General features: G+C 46.7%; 1 protein-coding gene across 1 annotated transcript in view; it reads left to right on the top strand.

The window, feature by feature from the left end:
* LOC126540840 (uncharacterized) overlaps nt 1-23336 on the top strand; it is a 145181-nt gene that overhangs the window by 104951 nt on the left and 16894 nt on the right. Inside the window, exon 2 of the mRNA XM_050187669.3 lies at nt 9410-9481. Coding sequence (XP_050043626.1) covers nt 9428-9481 — 54 coding nt within the window. The 5' untranslated portion in view covers nt 9410-9427. The remainder of the gene's footprint in view (nt 1-9409; nt 9482-23336) is intronic.

Below are 23336 nucleotides of genomic sequence, written 5' to 3'. Positions count from 1 at the left end.
CATCTGCGAGAGGCTGGCGGCTGACCTTGCGCCGAGCCGCGTGTACCATCCGCGAGTTGTGTGGAGGAAGCTGTCACACTGTACGCGGCCGTGATTATTGATCTCGAATGTGAGTGAAGTGAACCACGAGGCACCTCTGACCACAGTGCGCGCGATAGACGGCGCGCCGCGGTCGCTGTGCGGAAGCGCAACGCGTCGTCACGACGTGATCCTTCGCTGTCTCACTAAAGTGCGAAGTTTCGTGTAATATGCAAATAGCTTGCACTTCACGCTCTTAGAGCAATTCAGTACAACATACAGCCAGTCCCGGGGCGTTAAGACGAAGTGCTTTATGCGTGGCTTCGCGCAAGAAAGATAAAAAAAAATTATTCCCGACGGTAAGTTCGCATAGCGTCTGTGTGAGTTCGTTGTAGCAATTCGTGTATATAGATCAGATACAGTTGCGTTCTATAGTCCTGAAGAGTGCACAACCTCCAGCTATCACTGCTGCGGGCACTTTGCGCCGCATTGGTGGCATCTACCGGAGGCCGCTGCTTCGGCAACGATAGCCCGTTATTAAGGTGTTTTAGAAATAGCCACCCACCAAGCTGCTTTGCGTAAATCCAAAAACCCAAGCTACTTTGTGCGTCTTTCGCGTTCCTTTTTACTCTCGGCGCTCTTTCGCACGCCTGGCCGATAACGTCCCCTAACTTTGGGTCTTCTATTTCTGAAACTCCCTACTGATTCATTGAGTTCAACTTCGCGGAACAACAATGGGAGTCTATGAGAGACGTTGCATAAGGGAGAGCTCTGGGTTCATTTTGACAAGCTGTGGTCCTCTAAACTGCACGCGGCAAAGCGCGGTGCGGGGAAATTTTTGACATGCCACCACCGTTGGAACGTGTAGCCACCGCGGCTAGCAATCGAACTCACGACCTAATTGTGCTCAGCTACACAACACGGTATCTACCAAGTGACCGCGACGGGTATACAGTATACTGCTCTGACCGACCCGCCTGCTTGCTTAGCGAATGGAAGTTATGGCGAATTGGGCAAATCGCACCGGCGCGTAACGGGGCGCCCTGGGGCGACGGTGATACGATGAAACGGCACATTGTGGCGCTTCGGTGCGATTTGCCGAATTCGCCAACCTGCATCTGGAACAGCGCAGGTTATAGCTATAGCACGCGCGAAGGTGGAAGGGGCAGCATTAGGCTAAAGTTCTCTTACTATAGCTTCCAAGCGGTCGCCGCCTGTAAGTGATGTGGGCGTGCGCGTGTGGCAGTGAAGCCCACCTCAACTGTGCAGCTTCACCATCATCATCATCATCATCATCAGCCTGGTTACGCCCACTGCAGGGCAAAGGCCTCTCCCATACTTCTCCAACTACCCCGGTCATCTACTAATTGTGGCCGTGTTGTCCCTGCAAACTTCTTAATCTCATCCGCCCACCTAACTTTCTGCCGCCCTCTGCTACGCTTCCCTTCCCTTGGAATCCATTCCGTAACTCTTAATGACCATCGGTTATCTTCCCTCCTCATTACGTGTACTGGTTCCCTCCAGGTTTCTGCCCCGTAGGTGAGTACTGGTAAGACACAGCTATCATACACTTTTCTCTTGAGGGATAATGGCGACCTGCTGTTCATGATCTGAGAATGCCTGCCAAACGCACCCCAGCCCATTCTTATTCTTCTGATTATTTCCGTCTCATGATCCGGATCCACCGTCACTACCTGCCCTAAGTAGATGTATTCCCTTACCACTTCCAGTGCCTCGCTACCTATTGTAAATTGCTGTTCTCTTCCGAAACTGTTAAAAATTACTTTAGTTTTCTGCAGATTAATTTTTAGACCCACCCTTCTGGTTTGCTCTCCAGGTCAATGAGCATGCATTGCAATTGGTCACCTGAGTTACTAAGCAAGGCAATATCATCAGCGAATCGCAAGTTACTAAGGTATTCTCCATTAATTTTTATCCCCAATTCTTCCCAATCCAGGTCTCTGAATACCTCCTGTAAACATGCTGTGAATAGCATTGGAGAGATCGTATCTCCCTGCCTGACGTCTTTCTTTATTGGGATTTTGTTGTTTTCTTTATGGAGGACTACGGTGGCTGTGGAGCCGCTATAGATATCCTTCAGTATTTTTACATACGGCTCGTCTACACCCTGATTCCGCAATGCCTCCATGACTGCTGAGGTTTAGACTGAATCAAACGCTTTCTCGTAATCAATGAAGGCGATATATAAAGGTTGGTTATATTCCGCACATTTTTCTATCACCTGATTGATAGTGGGAATATGGTCTATTGTTGAGTAGCCTTTACGGAACCCTGCCTGGTCCTTTGGTTGACGGAAGTCTAAGGTGTTCCTGATTCTGTTTGCAATTACCTTAGTAAATACTTTGTAGGCAACGGACAGTAAGCTGATCGGTCTATAATTTTTCAAGTCTTGGGCGTCCCCTTTCTTATGGATTAGAATTATGTTAGCGTTTTTCCAAGATTCCGGTACGCTCGAAGTCATGAGGCATTGCGTGTACAGGGTGGCCAGTTTCTCTAGAACAATCTGCCCACCATCCTTCAACAAATCTGCTGTTACCTGATCCTCTCCAGCTGCCTTCCCCCTTTGCATAGCTCCCAAGGGTTTCTTTACTTCTTCCGGTGTTACCTGTGGGATTTCGAATTCTCTCTTCCACTATTCTCTCTTCCATTATCGTCGTGGGTGCCACTGGTACTGTATAAATCTCTATAGAACTCCTCAGCCACTTGAACTATCTCATCCATATTAGTAATGATATTGCCGGCTTTGTCTCTTAACGCATACATCTGATTCTTGCCAATTCCTAGTTTTTTCTTCACTGCTTTTAGGCTTCCTCCGTTCCTGAGAGCATGTTCAATTCTATCCATATTGTACTTCCTTATGTCAGCTGTCTTACGCTTGTTGATAAACTTCGAAAGTTCTGCCAGTTCTTTGCAGCTTGCTGACTGCTGAAACGCTTTTGGTTGAAGGGGGGGGGGGGAGGAATCCCGGATATTTGAGTAGGATGCACCAGACCGCAGAACGAGGCGGGCTAGCATGCGACTGCCATGACAGGCGACACGCACAGTCTGAAGCATTTTTTTTTCTCATAAAAGGAAATGTACAGTAACCACCAGTTTCTGTTACGGTCACATGGTTACACACGGGCAAGCGCGGTGATGAGCACTGATGATGACATCCGCGTACCCGTGCCGTAACATAAGCTGCAGGTCACCTAAAAAAAATCATGCCTATACAGTGCGCTCTGAACTGGCCCACGCACTCCACATAGCGCAACCGCGCACGCGATACAACACGAGCACGGAGGTTAAGCTCCAGCTCGCGAGTTGTATACACGACGGGGTATATAATCTTCGCATCACCGCTTGCCGACGACGTCTGCTTGAAAGGAAGTCGATTGCGCCGACGACAGACGAGCCATCAAGTCGTCATGGTCCCTTCGCCTCGGCTAGTCTCGCCTCGGCTTCGCGTTTGAGCATGTAGCCGCCGTTGCGGCAGCGAGCACTTCGCGAGCGAGTGCTCGGCGCATGCGCCTCCTTCGGCCACGCGACCTCGAATGCATACTTGACCCCGCGAGACGCTGCGGGCACGCAGGTCGCGCGGCGAGTACGTTTGATCCTCCGCTCAACTACACGCTGACAATGTCCGCGGTACACGAATGTATGGATAAAAATGAAGGGAAAAAAATGTTACGCGTACAAATGAGCTGTGGGCGAAGGCGCACCCCCAACGGCCTGTCAGGGGGTTGCCCGATGGCCTGCCGGCAGATTCAGTAGGCTTTTACAGCTTTATTCGTGTTAGCGAATTCGAGCCATCACTTGCAGCGTGAGCGGGATGATGGAAGGACAGGGAGGAAGCAGGTGACGAGTTCACCTAGCAGCGATAACGAGACATTTGAACCCGCGCTGTCTCACGCGCAGCCTTACCTTGCTGTCATGGTGCGTAAAGAAAAGACGAACACTTCTGAAAGTTGAAGGAGCAATCTCTTCGGGGCCGGAGAGTATGCAGTACTGCTTCCGGACCATATACGTGAAACAATGATACTTTATATACCCTAACGACATGGTCTAGCTTGAAAGCACGACCACACAGAAGACACAGAGACACACGTCACAGTGGCTTGCGTTTTCATTAACGGTGTCTTTCGGCCTTACAATGAAATGTTCCCTGTTTGTGGGCCTGTAGAAGACAGGTAATTGCGCTTGAAGAAGGCAGGTAAGCGCTGCAAAGAACACAATTCACTAACTTTGCTTTTCGTTGCATATTTTTGAATGCAGTCCATATCTTCAAGAAGGCACCATTCGCGTTGTTCCGAATCCGCTTTTCCAGCCACTTACCTGTTCATGGCTGCCAATTCATGCACTGCAACTTGAGGCAGTACTCCGAACTGTGGGCGTTTCCCAAGCATATCGTTGCGAAATCTTCTGGGATGCAAACTCCCACCCACCAACTGTAGCCCAGACACGCAAACGTCTTTCTCTTCAGGCTTCCCAAGCTGACCCAGTAACTGAACCAACATGCTTCTTCCAAGCAGCCTCTGTCGTTTCGTGAATGGCGCGTCTGTAGTTCTTTAGCTTTTTCGAGGCAAGCCAGTCCGGGTTTCGCATAAAGCACATAATTTTTAACCAGTACTTAATAGGAGAAATCTTGCGCCACAGTTCGGAACGAAGAACCTTGCTCACCCGTTTGACATGTTGCCATGACGTTGTGATGGTGCCGAAGAAGGCGGCAACTCCTTGTGCGGAAAAGGCGTTTCCCGTGCAGAAGCTGATATATCTTGTCTGGTCCGTAGCCGCCACGTTATTGGCAATGAGCGTATCCACATTGAGAAAACCATGAATGAACACAGAAAGGAAAAGGCGAGCCCACTGTACGGGAAATATTCTGCGGGAGGACTGGTTGTTGGCCTAGTTGGTCTGTGCCTTCGCGCTACAATATGTAGCTATGTAAACACCAACTAACCCAACAAGTCTTCCTGTAGCTTATATACATTCTACATTGTCATGGCATGGCGTTGTAGAGTGCCATTGTACTTGGAATTTGTGTGTCCTTCTTCTTTAAATTGCAGTTGTTGTTGTCGTTGTTGCGATGACACTAGTTATGAAGAAAATCAAGCTATTTAAACCGTATGCAACACACTATGCAAATCCGCACTTGTATGCGTCACGAAGTGATTTCAAAAGTATGCACGCCCACCATCATTGAAGGGAGTTGAGCTGCGATGCCAGTTTCCGTGAAGCTGATGTCGCGACTGCTTTGCGGACCTCGGCAATTAAAGAGGCAGCAAAAAGAAACGCAAGTTAAGATGTATTCGTAAATTACTCTTTCGGCAGTGCCGGCCACTTTTACCATGAGAGGAGACGTTGTAAGCTATAGAAGATTCAAAAACGAAACGTGGGTTGGCGACACCGCCCTGCATTTCCCGCACAAGTTTGCCATGATGCCATAGGTCTTGACGGTGTCAGCTCGGGGCTAGTTACGTTTATAGATTACAAGATGGACTACATTATGTTCTAACAGTGGGTGCAGCGGTGGCGTAGAGGTAGAACACCCTCCTCGCGTGCAAGAGGTCCGTGGTTCGAATCCCGGTGCCGCGCAATTTTCCACCGGATTAAAAAAAAAAAAAAATAATCCGCGTGTTGATAAAATTGCATAAACAGGCCTGGAGTGTGGCCTGATGCCGGTGACCAGAACCGGTAACACACTCCCTCACCAGAGCAGGATTGGCCACCCTGGTGCAGTACTTGGCCACAACCTCCTATATGAACACAACAATCAAACCCCGGCCCTCAGTCCCCAGCAGCTGCGAAGCAACTGACCACGGCGGCGGTCAGACCTGCGACGCTGCAGAGGGTGCTAAGAATCCCTGGCTCCGGACAGGCCGCCATTGGAATATGAACCTGGCAACGTTTAACGCAAGAACATTATCTAGTGAGGCGAGTCTAGCAGTGCTATTGGAAGAATTAGAGGGCAGTAAATGGGATATAATAGGGCTCAGTGAAGTTAGGAGGCCGAAAGAAGCATATACAGTGTTAAGGAGCGGGCACGTCCTGTGCTACCGGGGCTTAGCGGAGAGACGAGAACTAGGAGTCGGATTCCTGATTAATAAGAATATAGCTGGTAACATACAGGAATTCTATAGCATTAACGAGAGGGTGGCATGTCTTGTTGTGAAACTTAATAAGAGGTACAAAATGAAGGTTGTACAGGTCTACGCCCCTACATCCAGTCATGATGACCAGGAAGTCGAAAGCTTCTACGAAGACGTGGAATCGGCGATGGGTAGAGTGAAAACAAAATACACTATACTGATGGGCGATTTCAATGCCAAGGTAGGCAAGAAGCATGCTGGAGACAAGGCAGTGGGGGAATATGGCATAGGCACTAGGAATAGCAGGGGGGAGGTATTAGTAGAGTTTGCAGAACAGAATAATATGAGGATAATGAATACCTTCTTCCGCAAGCGGAATAACCGAAAGTGGACATGGAGGAGCCCGAACGGCGAGACTAGAAATGAAATAGATTTCATACTCTGCGCTAACCCTGGCATCATAAAAGATGTGGACGTGCTCGGTAAGGTGTGCTGCAGTGACCATAGGATGGTAAGAACTCGAATTAGCCTAGACCTGAGGAGGGAACGGAGGAAACTGGTACATAAGAAGCCGATCAATGAGTTAGCGCTAAGAGGGAAAGTAGAGGAATTCCAGATCAAGCTACAGAACAGGTATTCGGCTTTAAGTCACGAAGAGGATCTTAGTGTTGAAGCAATGAACGACAATCTTGTGGGCATCATTAAAGAGTGTGCAATAGAAGTCGGTGGTAACTCCGTTAGACAGGATACCAGTAAACTATCGCAGGAGACGAAAGATCTGATCAAGAAACGCCAATGTATGAAAGCCTCTAACCCTACAGCTAGAATAGAACTGGCAGAACTTTCGAAGTTAATCAACAAGCGTAAGACAGCTGACATAAGGAAGTATAACATGGATAGAATTGAACAAGCTCTCAGGAACGGAGGAAGTCTAAAAGCAGTGAAGAAGAAACTAGGAATTGGCAAGAATCAGATGTATGCGCTAAGAGACAAAGCCGGCAATATCATTACTAATATGGATGAGATAGTTCAAGTGGCTGAGGAGTTCTATAGAGATTTATACAGTACGAGTGGCACCCACGATGATAATGGAAGAGAGAATAATCTAGAGGAATTCGATATCCCAGAAGTAACGCCGGAAGAAGTAAAGAAAGCCTTGGGAGCTATACAAAGGGGGAAGGCAGCTGGGGAGGATCAGGTAACAGCAGATTTGCTGAAGGATGGTGGGCAGATTGTTCTAGAAAAACTGGCCAGCCTCTATACGCAATGCCTCAACACCTCGAGCGTACCGGAATCTTGGAAGAACGCTAACATAATCCTAATCCATAAGAAAGGCGACGCCAAAGACTTGAAAAATTATAGACCGATCAGCTTACTGTCCGTTGCCTACAAAGTATTTACTAAGGTAATTGCAAATAGAATCCGGAACACCTTAGACTTCCGTCAACCAAAGGACCAGGCAGGATTCCGTAAAGGCTACTCAACAATAGATCATATTCACACTATCAATCAGGTGATAGAGAAATGTGCGGAATATAACCAACCATTATATATAGCTTTCATTGATTACGAGAAAGCGTTTGATTCAGTCGAAACCTCAGCAGTCATGGAGGCATTGCGGAATCAGGGTGTAGACGAGCCGTATGTAAAAATACTGAAAGATATCTATAGCGGCTCCACAGCCACTGTACTCCTCCATAAAGAAAGCAACAAAATCCCAATAAAGAAAGGCGTCAGGCAGGGAGATACGATCTCTCCAATGCTATTCACAGCGTGTTTACAGGAGGTATTCAGAGACCTGGATTGGGAAGAATTGGGGATAAGAGTAAATGGAGAATACCTTAGTAACTTGCGCTTCGCTGATGATATTGCCTTGCTTAGTAACTCAGGGGACCAACTGCAATGCATGCTCACTGATCTGGAGAGGCAGAGCAGAAGGGTGGGACTAAAAATGAATCTGCAGAAAACTAAAGTAATGTTTAACAGTCTCGGAAGGGAACAGCAGTTTACGATAGGTAGCGAGGCACTGGAAGTGGTAAGAGAATACATCTACTTAGGACAGGTAGTGACTGCTGATCCAGATCATGAGAGTGAAATAATCAGAAGAATAAGAATGGGCTGGGGTGCGTTTGGCAGGCATTCGCAGATCATGAACAGCAGGTTGCCATTATCCCTCAAGAGAAAAGTGTATAACAGCTGTGTCTTACCAGTACTCACGTACGGGGCAGAAACCTGGAGACTTACGAAAAGGGTTCTACTTAAATTGAGGACGACGCAACGAGCTATGGAAAGAAAAATGATAGGTGTAACGTTAAGGGATAAGAAAAGAGCAGATTGGGTGAGGGAACAAACGCGCGTTAATGACATCTTAGTTGAAATCAAGAAAAAGAAATGGGCATGGGCAGGACATGTAATGAGGAGGGAAGATAACCGATGGTCATTAAGGGTTACGGACTGGATTCCGAGGGAAGGGAAGCGTAGCAGGGGGCGACAGAAAGTTAGGTATGCAGATGAGATTACGAAGTTTGGAGGGTCAGCATGGCCACAATTAGTACATGACCGGGGTAGTTGGAGAAGTATGGGAGAGGCCTTTGCCCTGCAGTGGGCGTAATCAGGCTGATGATGATGATGATGATGATGTTCTAACAGAGCCAAGGACTGAGCTTGACAAGTTTCAGGGACGTTTCCTGGGCCACAACGGACCAAACACAAAAAACGCTTTAAAATGTGTGACGTATCATACTGAAGTACCAGCACTGAGGCAACGATGCGAAATTTAAAAATGTGAAACGAATAATTTATCTTATTTATTTCTCCTGATACACAGGGGGCCACGAATAGTTACAGGCATGAGTCGGAACGTGAAGAAAAACTGAAGTGCATGAGCAGGCACATTTCTTTACAAGATTTCTCTAACTGCAAACATGAAGGATGCAGATTCTCAGAGTTAGGTGATGGAGGTCGACGGGTGATTTCCGTCAACGCTGGTCTTTGGAACAAATGACTATTTTATTACCGTTTAGTACGACAGTTAGGCACTTCGACCTTGAGATGATGTCCTACGCGCGATGATATGTAATGAAGGATGTAGAAACGAGATTGCTTTAAGTTTTCATATTCACCTATTGCATCAAATTTAACAAAGATTATTCTTCGAGAAAATATTTTGCTAGTTCAAACTGGTTTAGTCCTTCTCTTTACTCTCTTTTTAAGTTGAATTCGTTGTCTAGCAGTGGTCGATCATGGCCAAATTTCTGTCCTGTCACTGTCCATAACCGTCGTTCCTTTTGTCCACTGCGCAGGTTACCGGACACAACGACATGCGGTGGAAGGACGTCACCCTGGTGCTCCTCGTTCAGCTTTCTCTATGGAAGGTAAGGACGCCTACAGAAAATAGATTATTTCATTATAGATTTACCGTTGTACCGACATCGCCTGTCAACGAGCGTGAATGCGCAGTTAGGCGTATGTGGTATCAGCAACGGTAATGGTGGAACGGTAACGCTGAGCTGAACTATGCACTAATATTAAAGAGGTTTAACGTGTCCGGTATACGCAGACATAGTAAGTGGAATACAGGGCGAACGAAGGCGCGAAGGTGAGTTACCTGCACGGTGCAGCCGCATGGCTCAGCCACACTGCAACCATCTGGTGGCTGCACCGTGCAGGCCACTCACGGTAGCGCCTCCGCCCATCCGGCAAGACATTCCAGTCGGCCTGCGTTTACCGGAATACCAAACACGCTAAAACTCTCTGTTTTGATGGTGGACGTGCCACATAAACATGCGCATACGACCTCCTCTCGGCCTGTGAACTCTCAAGAAGGTCTACGGTAATGTATTTGATTAGCCTTCGACGGAATGAACACATATGCAACGAGAACTGACAGCACAGGAATAAGAAAATATCTAATAAAAGATTACGAAAGGACAGAAGAAAACGAAATAACTGAAGCTGCTAAATAATAATAGGGAAAAAATAACGAGAAACGCCTCGAGATCGCTGAAACCAAAGTCAAAGCTGACGCAACGCACGGCAAATAAACTACGGAAGAAATATATTTTTCTAATTTTTTGATTAAGGAAATTGATTTATTAAGTAAATTGATTGATGTAGTGTTGAAAATACAGCATGTAGGAGAGTAATGCCAAAGAAATGTTTCGCGGATGCAGATGGAACAATACGAAAATGGGTGATCGTGTTTACATCATTTGTAACGAAAGAAAGCAAGTTTTAGTGACCCAACAGCGAAACAAGTGTCGGTCCCTGTCTACTTGCGTGAAGACGGAGAACTCATCAATCTACAAGTCATGACTATGCCACCCTCCTAGTGATGAATGCTTACGATGACGATGATGATTATCGTGGCCCTTTAAAACATGGCACGTATTCCCACAATGACGGATGAGCTAACAATGACGTGGCTGTACGCACAAATATTTTCTTCGATTTCCTCCTCTTCGTCTGTTGGTGGTTCATCAGATTCGCTCGCACTTCCTAAAGTAGTTTAGAAAGGGGAGCACTTAGCTATTCGCTACAGCACTGCATTATTAGTGCCTCTGCACTTCGTCACTCGTTTCCAACGGCAGGGTCTTTCCGTTCGATTACTTGGCAGACTTTGCGAGATAGTGCTGGTCTAGTGCCAGCCTTTTTCTGCATGAGTCCAAAGCTGGCACGGAAGTCGTACGAAAAACGTCGCACTAGAGAAGTACGAACAAAAAAGAGGGGTGGGGCGGAGCATTGGCAGCGATAGCAAAGTTTTAGAATATAACGCGAGTGAGAGATAGAGGAATATAAGGAAGGGCAGGAATGTTAACCTGTCAAGACACCGGTTGGCTACCCTACGCTCGGGGAAGGGAGAAGGGGAAGAGAGAGACGGGAGAGAGAGGGTACAGATGCATGCACAGACAGTCTTTGAGCCAAAGCACGTGCAAACCAGACGTTCTCAGAAAGCACAAAAGTGGCTTAACTGCCTTCTGAGCCGGTGTTCGGTGGGGTCGGTGCTCTAGTAGTCTGTTCACTCAGAGGATGATCATCTAGTTTCCTTAGTGTGTTATACGCGAAGGCTTGTATATATTTATCACCAGTATAAATTGCAGAATACATTCGCTTACTAACTGAACACGTGTTGTGTCACGCACCCAAACACACGTGAACATAGTTCGCTAGATAACTGCGAGCACTCGCCGTCACCATGCTGGAGTGATGATGAGTGCCGGCAGCAGAGAGCGCGCGTGCTTGTTCTTTACCCGGCGTGGTTGCTTAGTGACTTTGGTGCTTCGCTGCTAAGCACGAGGTCGCGGGGCCAAATCCCGGCCACGGAGGCCGCATTTCGATGGGGGCGAAATACAAAAACACCCGTGTTCTTAGATTTAGGTGTACGTTAAGAACTCTAGGTGGTAAAAACTAATCCAGAGCCCCCCACTACGGCGTGCCTCACAGTCAGATCGTGGTTCGGGCACGTAAGATCCCATATTTTAATTTTTCTTTGCGCTTGTTCTAAAGTGAATGTTCTGTGCTGCCGCTCCCTTCGGTGGTGACTCGCCCCAAACGCGTGCGTTCTGCGTCGCAGTGGCCATTGTTTCGGGGTGGCGTTTGGGCAAGGAATCCTCCGGGCACAGTGATGAGTACGTCCGGTAGTAGGAATGAAGAAAAAATGATTTATTTTACATTATTTACACCGGTTCCGGATACGGAAGCCCACTGCATGTAGGAGCATATTAAATGTCCGAGTCCACATCAGGACACGTTAGCCACCATACACATCACAGGTCTTCGCTTTTAAAACAGTCCTCTTCCCTGGGAGACTAGACTAGGGAATCTGATGACTGTATCTCGGCCAACGACAATCGTCGAATCGGTCGAAATATCCCTCCCATGTCGACGCACCGTACCGCCGGATTCCGCCTCCTATGTTGCACTCTCACCCCCGCGTACGAAGCAACCACGTCACAATCTGGGAAACTCAAGCTGACGCTGTTCTCATGGTAGCATTCGACGCTGGCCTCTCTCGCCAATTAGTTCAGCTTGACAGGTTCAGGTGGAGGGGTCTTCGCGTTAATTAGCGCCTCCACGGAGGACGGCAGTTGTCGCCCCGATGTGAGCTCCTTTGTTTTCGCGTCACAGTCTATGTCGGGCCCCGGCGTCGTCTAGGTGCACGTTGATGAAAGGAATGTTTCGTGGGAAACGTCCAAGGAATGCTCATCGCCGCATTGAGACGTAACGCCATGCATGCGCCGTCCACCCTGGACAGCTGCGGCGGTGGGGGCGTGAACGCAACTCAAGTGTCCGTATAATTGCTATTGCCATATAAGCCAGATTGCTTGGTGAATCTAAGCACCAATCTAAGCACCAAACTTCTTGGCGGATCAAGTGAACCATCTTTCCTCATGCAATATACTCTTCATTCGCCTTCCTCTTGTATGCTTCTATGCAGCTGCGAATATGACCCCTAAAAACACGCCCCTTTATTCAGATATTCAATGCATTTCCTGACGCATCAAGGCGACCGCCATTCCATCTACTCTATATGCTGAATTTCCATGAGGACTGCGGCATAATTACTCTTGAGAACTGTCGCGTTGCACTGCGCCAAATATGCGCCCAGTGACAAACGCTTGTGTGTGCGAGAGAGGCAAATGGCAACAAAAAAGGCGGGAATCCTAACCAGCCTAAGCCGGTTACTCTCACTTCAGTTTCCTAACTCCTATGGAACACTTCTTTCTTGCCTTTATTTGTGAGCTAGATTAAGCATCGCATAGCCTAAAAAAATATTTAAAAAATTCTCGACAGATGACTTCTCCTTTATGCAGATGAACACTGAGGTGAAGCAGAAACCAACGCAAAGTGACGTTGAAGAGGCTCAAAACAAAGCCAGAAGTAGGCCTCAAGCTTTTCGGCCTGTGGATTCCGAAATCGAACTAAATTCTTATATCGCAATACACCAGCCAAAGGTACAGAAAAATTATCAAGTTACAACGGATCGAAAAACTTGACACCCTAGAAAAGTATAAAGTTGGCTTTTCCGCATTGCACATTTGTCGGAAGTTCTGGCGGCCAGCATATACTTAAAAATACTATTTACTGAGCAGCTGGAGTATTTTTCTTGCATCTGTGTGGTAAGTATGATTACAATGAATGTACGAATGCTGGAAGAATGGCACTAGCTGCACATGAATTAGCATTTAAGTCATGTGCTCGCGAGACTTCTGTAGACCCAGCCAACGCTAGCCAAGCTCTTTAAAATAAACTAAAAAATTATACGAGGACGGAACGAATGGTATTCTGTCAGCCGTAGTGTACCGTACCAGGGGGATTTTTTAAATAATTGAACTGTCAATAATTATATGACATTCATTAACGAGCCTTTTACTTACTCAATTGAGTGCGCGAATTTCAACAGAAAAGGAATAATTGTGTTTTAAGACACCCGATTCCGTTGTTTCCATTGTGCTATGTCCGGCGTAACTATTTCTTCCGCGTTCTATAGAAAACGCGCGAAATATGAAAATAGCCGCATGATAACGCGTCCGCGCGCCTCGACACCAGCGGTTCCACGCGTCAGTCGGAAGAATTAACTCTGCTCAATGCCTGGCTCGGCGGCCACGTGAAAGCGACCAGGGATCGGTATTGGCGTTTTTCACAGCTAACTGTGAGCTGCCTTTCATGCGGGAAGCGCGAAGCCAATGCAGTGCGCAGCCGCATTGAGGAGGAGGACAAAGGCTGAGTTAACTCGACCCACCGCGGTTGCTCAGCGGCTAATGTCTTGGTCTGCTGAGCAGCACGAGGTCGCGGGATCGAATCCCGGACACGGCGGCTACATTTCGATGGGGACGAAATGCGAAAACACCCGTGTACTTAGATTAAGGTGCGCGTTAAAGAAGCCCAGGTGGTCGAAATTCGCGGAGTCATCCACTACGGCGTGCCTAATAATCAGAAAGTGGTTCTGGCACGTAAAACCCCATAATTTAATTTTTAGAGGTAATTTTTCAGAGTGACGCCTGGGACCGCTGGTGTCGCGGCTCACGGACACGTAATCATGCGGCCATATACATATTTCACGCATTTTCTCTATAACGCGGGAAAAATAACTACGCGAGACATAGCCTGCTGAAAACAACTGAATCAGGTGTTTTAATACACGAATATTAATTTTAATCAGATTTCCCGCACTCAACTATGTAATTAAAAAGTCCATTCATTACTCTCATTTAATTATCGTTAGTTCAATTATGAAAAAAATCCTCCTGGTGCAGCTCGTCACTGCTGACAGAATACACCTTGGTATTTATTTATTTATTTATTTATTTATTTATTTATTTATTTATTTATTTATTTGGTGTATCAAACATGTTGGCAACTTTGTCGCCGGCTTTACAACGGCAGCTGATTGTCAAACGAACAGACAAAAATGACACGACGAAACATGGAAATAAAAATAAATTTTCTGTCGGGTATTTTGCTTAGGCGCTCGTGACGTCAAGGAAGGGCTTCTCCTGAAAAACAACTGGCAACGGTGACTTGGTGGTCTTCTTCGATTGTTACATGAACATTAATGTTTATTAAGAAAGCGACCACACTATAATTAAGGTTCTCTGCATTCTAACTTCTGTTCCTTCCGTTCAAATGCGCATGTTCACATATATAAGTTCAGAATCCTCGTTGTTATCTGAAATTATGCTAACAGGCGTGCTGGTTTTGATTGTGATTCGTCAGACCTAAATAGACAGCGTTCGTAATAGAATTTACGGGACCATATTAAGGCCTACTGTGACGCCATGCACAATATTATCGCATGTGTAACACTATGCGTGGCTGCTGTGTAGATATCATTAGTTAATTTCTTTAACTTCTGCTTGTAACTGATCCAAGTGACAATGCCCGAGTGGCAAATACCAACGCAACGTCAAAGCCTGCGCAGCCCGATCTAATCTCATGACTATTATATTGTTGCACTTGCACTTGCTGTTACACTTGCGTGGACAAGTAAACGTAATCACTTTTACGTTACTGAAAAAAAAAACGTATTTAGTAAATGATGACCGCAAACGATGTTTCTTTGTAAGAAATAAAAAAGACTGGTGAGCCTGCAACCGTGACTTCAGGCAATAAATACCATAGATTAACGATAACACAATAACAAAGCACACGCAACACGTGTCAACGCGTGCTGTGGCCCCCGCTCTCGCTTCGCCATTTATGTAAAGTGTTTTTTTTTTTTCTGTTGAACTTGCAACACATTATGAGAAAAAAGAGAAAAAGAGGTAAGAAAATGCAGGAATGCTAATCAGACGGCCGTCCAGTTCGTTACCCTGCACTGGGCAACTTCTGCACTGGGTAAAGAGGTAACGGGATTAAAAGAGAGAGAAAGGAAGGCAGAGAGCAATATACGAGCGACGACTCGAAGGTGCGCACGAAGACTGTATACGGCCACAGAGAACTGTCGACTTGAGCAATTGCAATAATGCCCACGAGAAAGTGTCGAGCTAGTTCCGTTGAACCAAAGACGTCTTCGTGCAGGAAAACTTTGCTCTTGGCTTGAGCAACTACAATAATGTGCAATAAAAAGTGTCCAACACGTTCCTTTGAACCAAAGACGTCTTGGTATTGGCAAACGTTGCTGTCGGCTTGAGCAACTGCAATTACGTGTAAAAAAAAGTGTCGAATTCATTCCGTTGAACTAGTGACGTCTTGGTGTTGGAAAACTTGGCCAGTTAGCTTGTGCAATTGGCTAATGTTATAAAGAAAGAAGGAAAGAAAGAAAGAAAAGAAAGGAAGAAGGAAGGAAGGAAGGAAAGAAAGAACGAAATAGACCGATAGATAGATAGATAGATAGATAGATAGATAGATAGATAGATAGATAGATAGATAGATAGATAGATAGATAGATAGATAGATAGATAGATAGATAGATAGATAGATAGATAGATAGATAGATAGATAGATAGATAGATTCACGCCTTAGCGGAGTTCTTAGATTCACGAACGGTGGTATTTTACCGCCCACCGCCTGCAATGCTCTCCGCTGACACGGAACGCCAGGACATCCAATTCTCCAATGAAGGCACCGGATAGGTAACACGTCGACCGCATTCAGACAGGCGAATTTGACAGTTCGTAGGTATCAAAAGCGCCCGCGAGGTACTGGTACTTGAGCAAAAGACCCTGTAGACATCTTGCATCAGGTGAGGTATACGCATCATTTGATTACGCTTTCAATGGCGGCCGGTGGCGCTATGGCCAAATGTCGCGTTTATAATAATAATAATAATAATAATAATAATAATAATAATAATAATAATAATTATTATTATTATTATTATTATTATTATTATTATTATTATTATTATTATTATTATTATTCGTAATAAGCTAGTCGAAAGGAGTTATTACATCGTAAAGAAATAGAAAGGATGATCGGACGATGGGACCTGATAGATACATGACAAAAACGTGCTTTTACGACCATATGAAAAGTAACAGTGTTACAGCTACACGTTGTGTAGACTGCTGGGTAACGGGTTAATATTAAACGTGTCTGGAAGACTTGACTGCCGTATAAACCGGAACATAGGTCTACCCATACCTTGTAGCAAAAAAAATAAAGAAAAGGGCACAACAAGAGCATCGCCGAAACACGTTTATTTTCACAACGCTATCACTCTTACATCATGGGAGCTGCACTCTCATTCATCCGAACTTGCAGAAGTGTCGTCAGAAGACGCCCGTTTGTCCCGAGCCGCCTTCCGGACTTGCTTTTTTTTTTTCGAAACTGCAAACTCATGCAGCGCGGTCACATTGCCGTTCTCTCGCCGGCGAAGTTTGCAACTTCTAGCTTGAACGACGCTCAGAACCGTGTCCGTATGTCGGTACCCCCCCCCCTCCCCCCCCCCCCTTCACTCACCCGACGGAAAAAAGATCACACGTGAGGTCAATCGGAAGAACGCACACAAGACGCTGGCGACAGTAAAAGAAAAGAAAGGTGCCCGAAATCACATTTGGATATGATTACGGCTTTGGCTATGCGTTCGCCAACATGCACGCCGTAGGTTGCCAGACGACGACTCACATTTTGCTAAAGACCGCCGTTTAGAAGACGAAGAGTCTTTTCAGCCTGCTTTTTTCAAGAAAGTATCTCAACCTATATTCCGGTTTATTCATAGCAAGTAGTAATAGCACCTTACTCACTGTGATCTTCCCTAACATTTGCACCAAAACCCGCAGCTCTCTGATGAATGCTCAGACGCATCCATAAAATTAAATTCAGCGCATGCTTTAGCGCAAGAAACATTTCAAAATGAAAGGTCACGTTTGTTTACCTAATTAAAAAAGGGCTTCAGCCTGTGTTAACAAAACTCCCTCAACACGACACCATGGATTCTGGATCCTCTCTAACGCCGCGCGTCCACTTCCTCGACAACATTCGCGTGCGTAACAACCGCAACAGTTCGACCCACTGCACCCACTACGCGGGAGAATTTTTTTTTTTTTAAATCCAGTTTGTTTGTTTCCGGAAACTGCCTCTTGACGCGACAAGCGCCCGCTCGCACGCGATCGACGCGGGTGGTCAGGACGCGCACACGATGAATGTTAGGCGCGGCGCGATAGATCTTTACCGAAAAAAAAAAAACGATCGGTAACCGGAGGCCCGACGGGGGCTCCGACGTTACACGCACGAAGCGCTGTGCCCGCCAACTGCCCGCGCTGCTCCCATAACGGCCCATAAAACCGAACGAAAGCGGCTCTGCAGCGTGTGGTCAGGGCGCGAGGGCTTTCTTAATGAGCTCGTTTGTTCGGCCGGATGGACGACCAACTTTGCATCTCCCCCTCCCCCCCCCCCCCTCCCGCGGTGTAAAACCACCGGCGACGAACGGCGCTTCGCTGAGCGCGTTTGCGGTCAGCTTGCCTTTTGTTCGCCATATTTTATGCGGCGTGCTGCTGGGCACAGGCTCGGTTTTCGTTGCCTCCTGTTCGTGCAGAATTGCGGTTCTCTGGCCAGAGCGATGGGGCGCGTTTGTTTCTCTCCTGCACTGCGATGCGCCCACTGCAACGGAGCCTTGCTTCCGTCAGATTTGCATTGCGTTTAAATATGTTTGCATTGGCAGTGACTACCCGAAAAGTGGTCACTGCCACTTTTCAGTAGTGGTAGCGATTAACTGCGGGCCTAAATTTTTTTTCAAGCCACTTTCAGAGTATACACCTGCATGAAATGAGCCGGGTTTGGGTTATTTTCTCCCACTGGTTAGTCGGTAACCCGGGAAAAGAAAGGTTATCAGAACCACACTTAAATTATTTTCACAAGATCTAAGAGGGGCCTCGGACAAAACGCTGCGCTATGTAGCTTGACTGGGTCTGGTGACCCTATAGTTACATGGCAACGGGGAAGCTGAGAGGCATTAATAACAGAAACATACATATATGCACCACACAGTCCCATGAAGTTGGAAACGTTCAGACACGACTTAAATAATGCATCACGTATACTGTATCCATGCGCACAATAACTTAAAATTTAAGAAATATAAACAAAAATAAATAGTCTTCCGAGGATAGAAAAGGAAGAAAGGTTCACGCACGAACTCCTCTGGATAGTTGTCTGAGTATGAGTAAGCATTGTGCCACTTGCCCATTTCCACGCAGCCCGGTGTCATCATTAATCTTACCAAACTTGATCCCGCCAGTATAAACACTCACCAATCCTTATCTGCCGTAATCAGCCTTAATTATTAGACTAGATACGAGCCTTATCAACCCGTATCGGCTGTTATCAATCTTATCGGGCTCGATCCGACCCTTATCAACCATTGTCGGTTGTTATCAACCTTATCGCAATCGATTCGATCCCTTTTCTGTCCTTATCAACCTTATCGAACACGATCCGACCCTTATCGGCCATTATCGGTCTTTATAGAAGTCGATCAGACCCTTATCAATTCTTATAGGTCCCTATCAACCTTATCAGAATTGCTCTAATCAATATAAGCCTTTATCGCTTTTAGCCCTTTATCCATCCGCGTCGAACCCTTATCAACCGTGATGAGACCCATATAACTTCTAATCATTCCTTATCATCCTTATCAACTCATTGAATGCTTAACTGTCAGTGCTGCGCGACGCGAAGCTCATATGCCCTCAGAGGTCGATGACATTTCGATCTGTGAAGTAACGGCCTAACGGAAGGCACTTCCTGCGACCGCCGAAACGCATCGGGAATGTGGCGTGTTGCATTAAATTTATGGAAAGTCGGAATTTTTCTGGTGTCTACAATGATTTGGCTCTGCATGTGGTCATAGAGATGGCTTTTATTCCGCCATCACCAAATTTTTCAGTTAGGCTTCATAGAAACTGTTCTCCTTTGACATTTGTTTTGTACCTCCGGTACAACACATTCATATGGTTCAGATACGTTCACAATTGGGCACCCTGGAGGCATTAAGGAATCAGGGTGTAGACGAGCCGTATGTAAAAATACTGAAAAATATCTATAGCGGCTCCACAGCCACCGTAGTCCTCCATAAAGAAAGCAACAAAATCCCAATAAAGAAAGGCGTCAGGCAGGGAGATACGATCTCTCCAATGCTATTCACAGCGTGTTTACAGGAGGTATGCAGAGACCTGGATTGGGAAGAATTGGGGATAAAAATTAATGGAGAATACCTTAGTAACTTGCGATTCGCTGATGATATTGCCTTGCTTAGTAACTCAGGGGACCAATTGCAATGCATGCTCACTGACCTGGAGAGGCAAAGCAGAAGAGTGGGTCTAAAAATTAATCTGCAGAAAACTAAAGTAATGTTTAACAGTCTCGGAAGAGAACAGCAATTTACAATAGGCAGCGAGGCACTGGAAGTCGTAAGGGAATACATCTACTTAGGGCAGGTAGTGACGGCGGATCCGGATCATGAGACGGAAATAATCAGAAGAATAAGAATGGGCTGGGGTGCGTTTGGCAGGCATTCTCAGATCATGAACAGCAGGTTGCCATTATCCCTCAAGAGAAAAGTGTATAATAGCTGTGTCTTACCAGTACTCACCTACGGGGCAGAAACCTGGAGGCTTACGAAAAGGGTTCTACTCAAATTGAGGACGACGCAACGAGCTATGGAAAGAAGAATGATAGGTGTAACGTTAAGGGATAAGAAAAGAGCAGATTGGGTGAGGGAACAAACGCGAGTTAATGACATCTTAGTTGAAATCAAGAAAAAGAAATGGGCATGGGCAGGACATGTAATGAGGAGGGAAGATAACCGATGGTCATTAAGGGTTACGGACTGGATCCCAAGGGAAGGGAAGCGTAGCAGGGGGCGGCAGAAAGTTAGGTGGGCGGATGAGATTAAGAAGTTTGCAGGGACGGCATGGCCGCAATTAGTACATGACCGGGGTTGTTGGAGAAGTATGGGAGAGGCCTTTGCCCTGCAGTGGGCGTAACCAGGCTGATGATGATGATGATGATGGAATGTTTAGCCCAGTGGGTTAGATACTCGGCAGTGTAGGGTAGCAAACCTGACGCTGGTCTGGTTGACCTGCCTGCCTTTCATCTTCTTGCTTTCTGTCTTCCTTTTCTAATCGAGTGTCCATATGTTGGAAACTCACCACCGCCAACCTTTTTCCTTTCGACTTTACTTTGTTTTACGCATTAACCTCTTTAAAGCGATTCGTCTTACTTGACGGACAGACGTACGAGTTGCCTCGTTGAGTATAGCGCAGAAATGTTTACACATTTAAAAAGAAACCTAAATACGAGCTGGCAGGCAAGAATGCTTGCTCATGAACAGAATAACTATATGTATTATCAAAATGCTGCTACTGGCTTCTCTCTGTTGCTGAGTCAGCCGATATCTAGACTTTGTATTTGTGGTTATACATGCGAAGGTTCTATGCGCGCCGAATGCAGGTACCAACACACTGGCTTAACTGACCCTCGTATGCTGACCGACAGTGAACCTCTTTTGCGCGTAACAAAAAATATTAACAATTACAAATAAATCCTCACATAAAACCCGACTATATAATATCGGCTCGTAGGTATCTCTAAAGCGCAGGAACCTCTAAATGACATAGTGCATTATATTCAACGTATATTTTCTTTTATTTACTTAATTTTCCTTGCTTCAGGCATTAGGTAAGTGTAGGTGCATTGTGACACAACACCGCACACAATCCTTAAGCGTATGGGTCGAAATTCCATTTGCATACGCCTGTCATCGCCATTCTTACCTCCGCAAGCATCACACATCGCCTTCGCCCTCGTGACATCACTGCACATACGTCTCACATAGTGCATCCGCTCCACCTGGAATTTTTATTACACCATTGGGCTTGTGAGCGGTGTAACACATACGCACAAAAATTGCACAAAGCTAAAGTTCTGGCATTCGTACAGTATGGAGATTGCACGTTGCATAGCATGCCAGTTAACACATTTGTACGCATCGCCGTTAGTTGTTTAGCATTCAGCTAACCTCTTCACTAAAGCTTCGCTTCACGTGGATTTCGGCGCGTGTGTTGTATCTGCATTTCCTTTTATATCTGTCTCGTTTCCTTTTCGAGAGAGAGAAGGAAGGATCTTCCATGGAATTATCGAGGGCGACTGCTACGGCAGGAGACACGGACAACGTGGCCGACCGTTGTGCAGCGCAAACGCGACCCCGAAAAAGAAAGAAAGAAGGACGGCTCTGCGGGGTGATGGCGAAGCTACGGGGGCGCAGGTTCAAGGGGACAGTCCCACCGCCGCCGGTTCGTTCTTGCAGTGCCCTTGCTCGCTGCAGCCGCCTGCGGCGATGGGCGCCCGAGTGCGCGCGTGCTCGAGTGGAAACACGTCCGCGCGATATCGCGAGCTACGTGCCCGCGCGGAAAGGCGTGACGTGGCTGACGTAGCAAATTCGATGTGCGTGTCGTATTCAGCGCTCGCTCCAGCACCCCATGCGGCTGGGAACGCACAGCGTCGCACCCTACATAGGACAATAGGTCCCTTTAAGTGCTTTCTAATTAAAGCGCCCCGTTTGCCAGGCAACAGTCGAGGTACTTTGAGAGACCGATGCCAGAGGAAAACAAGGGCAGGGGAAGTCTAGCTACCAACTGCACCCCCTGTTTGCTATTACCTGTACGCCGCGGGTGCGGGGCTTCATGTACTAAGATCGAGGAACAATACTGCAAAGACATACGCGCGCTTTCGCGGAGGTTAGACGATACAGTAGATACTTGCGAGACTCGCCGGACCTGTCGCGGGCTTAACGTTTCCCCGATGTCTCGAAGGCTCGACAAATACCGTTAGCCTGACACTGGAATGGGAAGATGAGCGGCGCGCTCTGCGTATCTCCTTGTGCATTGAGCAGGCACCGTCCTGGGGAAACGAATGGCCCGCGGTGAAACCCACGCATGCGTCCACATTTCATCGCACTCCTGATTGGTTGATTCCAGCGATACACCTTTCTCTCGATTGCCACGGGCGATGAGAGACGAACTGCACGCTATCGAGAGTGTGAATTTGGGGCTTGTTGGTAATGCATAAGTATAGACGTGCAGCGCAGGAACCCAAGACGTGCGCCGCAAACGCTTTTCTATGTGTCCACTCAGGTGCGTCTTGTGTTCCTACTCATGCACGTCCAGCTATGCGATTAATCACGTGAGCGAGAGAATATGTTCAGGCAAGTTTCACTAGGAGCATCACGTGCGGCGCACGTAATAGCACATGAATAGAAAATGAAGCACGCGAAGACAAGAGAGACAACAAGAAAAACTAAACACCTAGGCAACGGGCACGCACTTATTGCCCCGAAGATTACTGAAAGAACACGAAGCTACTGAATCCCAGAAAACTGCATTGTGCGTTTCCTTATTGGAATGACAGGAAAAGAAGCAGGCTTTAGTTAACTGTACATGGCGGCGGCTTCTTCTAGCGGTGTTAAAAGGAAGGCAATGTAAGAACAGAAGAAAACAGTGCACGATGGTTCAGAAAACTGAGAGCGAAGAGTAAACGTGGTCCTGGCGGTAGTCAGATATATACACGATCACAGAGCCAAATACAGCGAGCACAGGCTTCGCATAACGGCAATATACATTTAGCCTCAAAGAGCTGAAGAGGCATATAACTTTGCAATATGGTCTGTGATCTGCTGGCGTGCAGGTGATAATGGTACTCTGATAAGATAACAAGCGCATACAGATTAAAAAAAAACTATATGAAGACGGGCTGTACGGTTTCCAGTGCAGCGCGCCAATGTCGCACAT

This window comes from Dermacentor andersoni, chromosome 2 (assembly GCF_023375885.2).
Source record: "Dermacentor andersoni chromosome 2, qqDerAnde1_hic_scaffold, whole genome shotgun sequence".
Taxonomy (NCBI): Eukaryota; Metazoa; Arthropoda; class Arachnida; order Ixodida; family Ixodidae; genus Dermacentor; species Dermacentor andersoni.
This window is presented reverse-complemented; position numbering and strand designations above follow the sequence as displayed.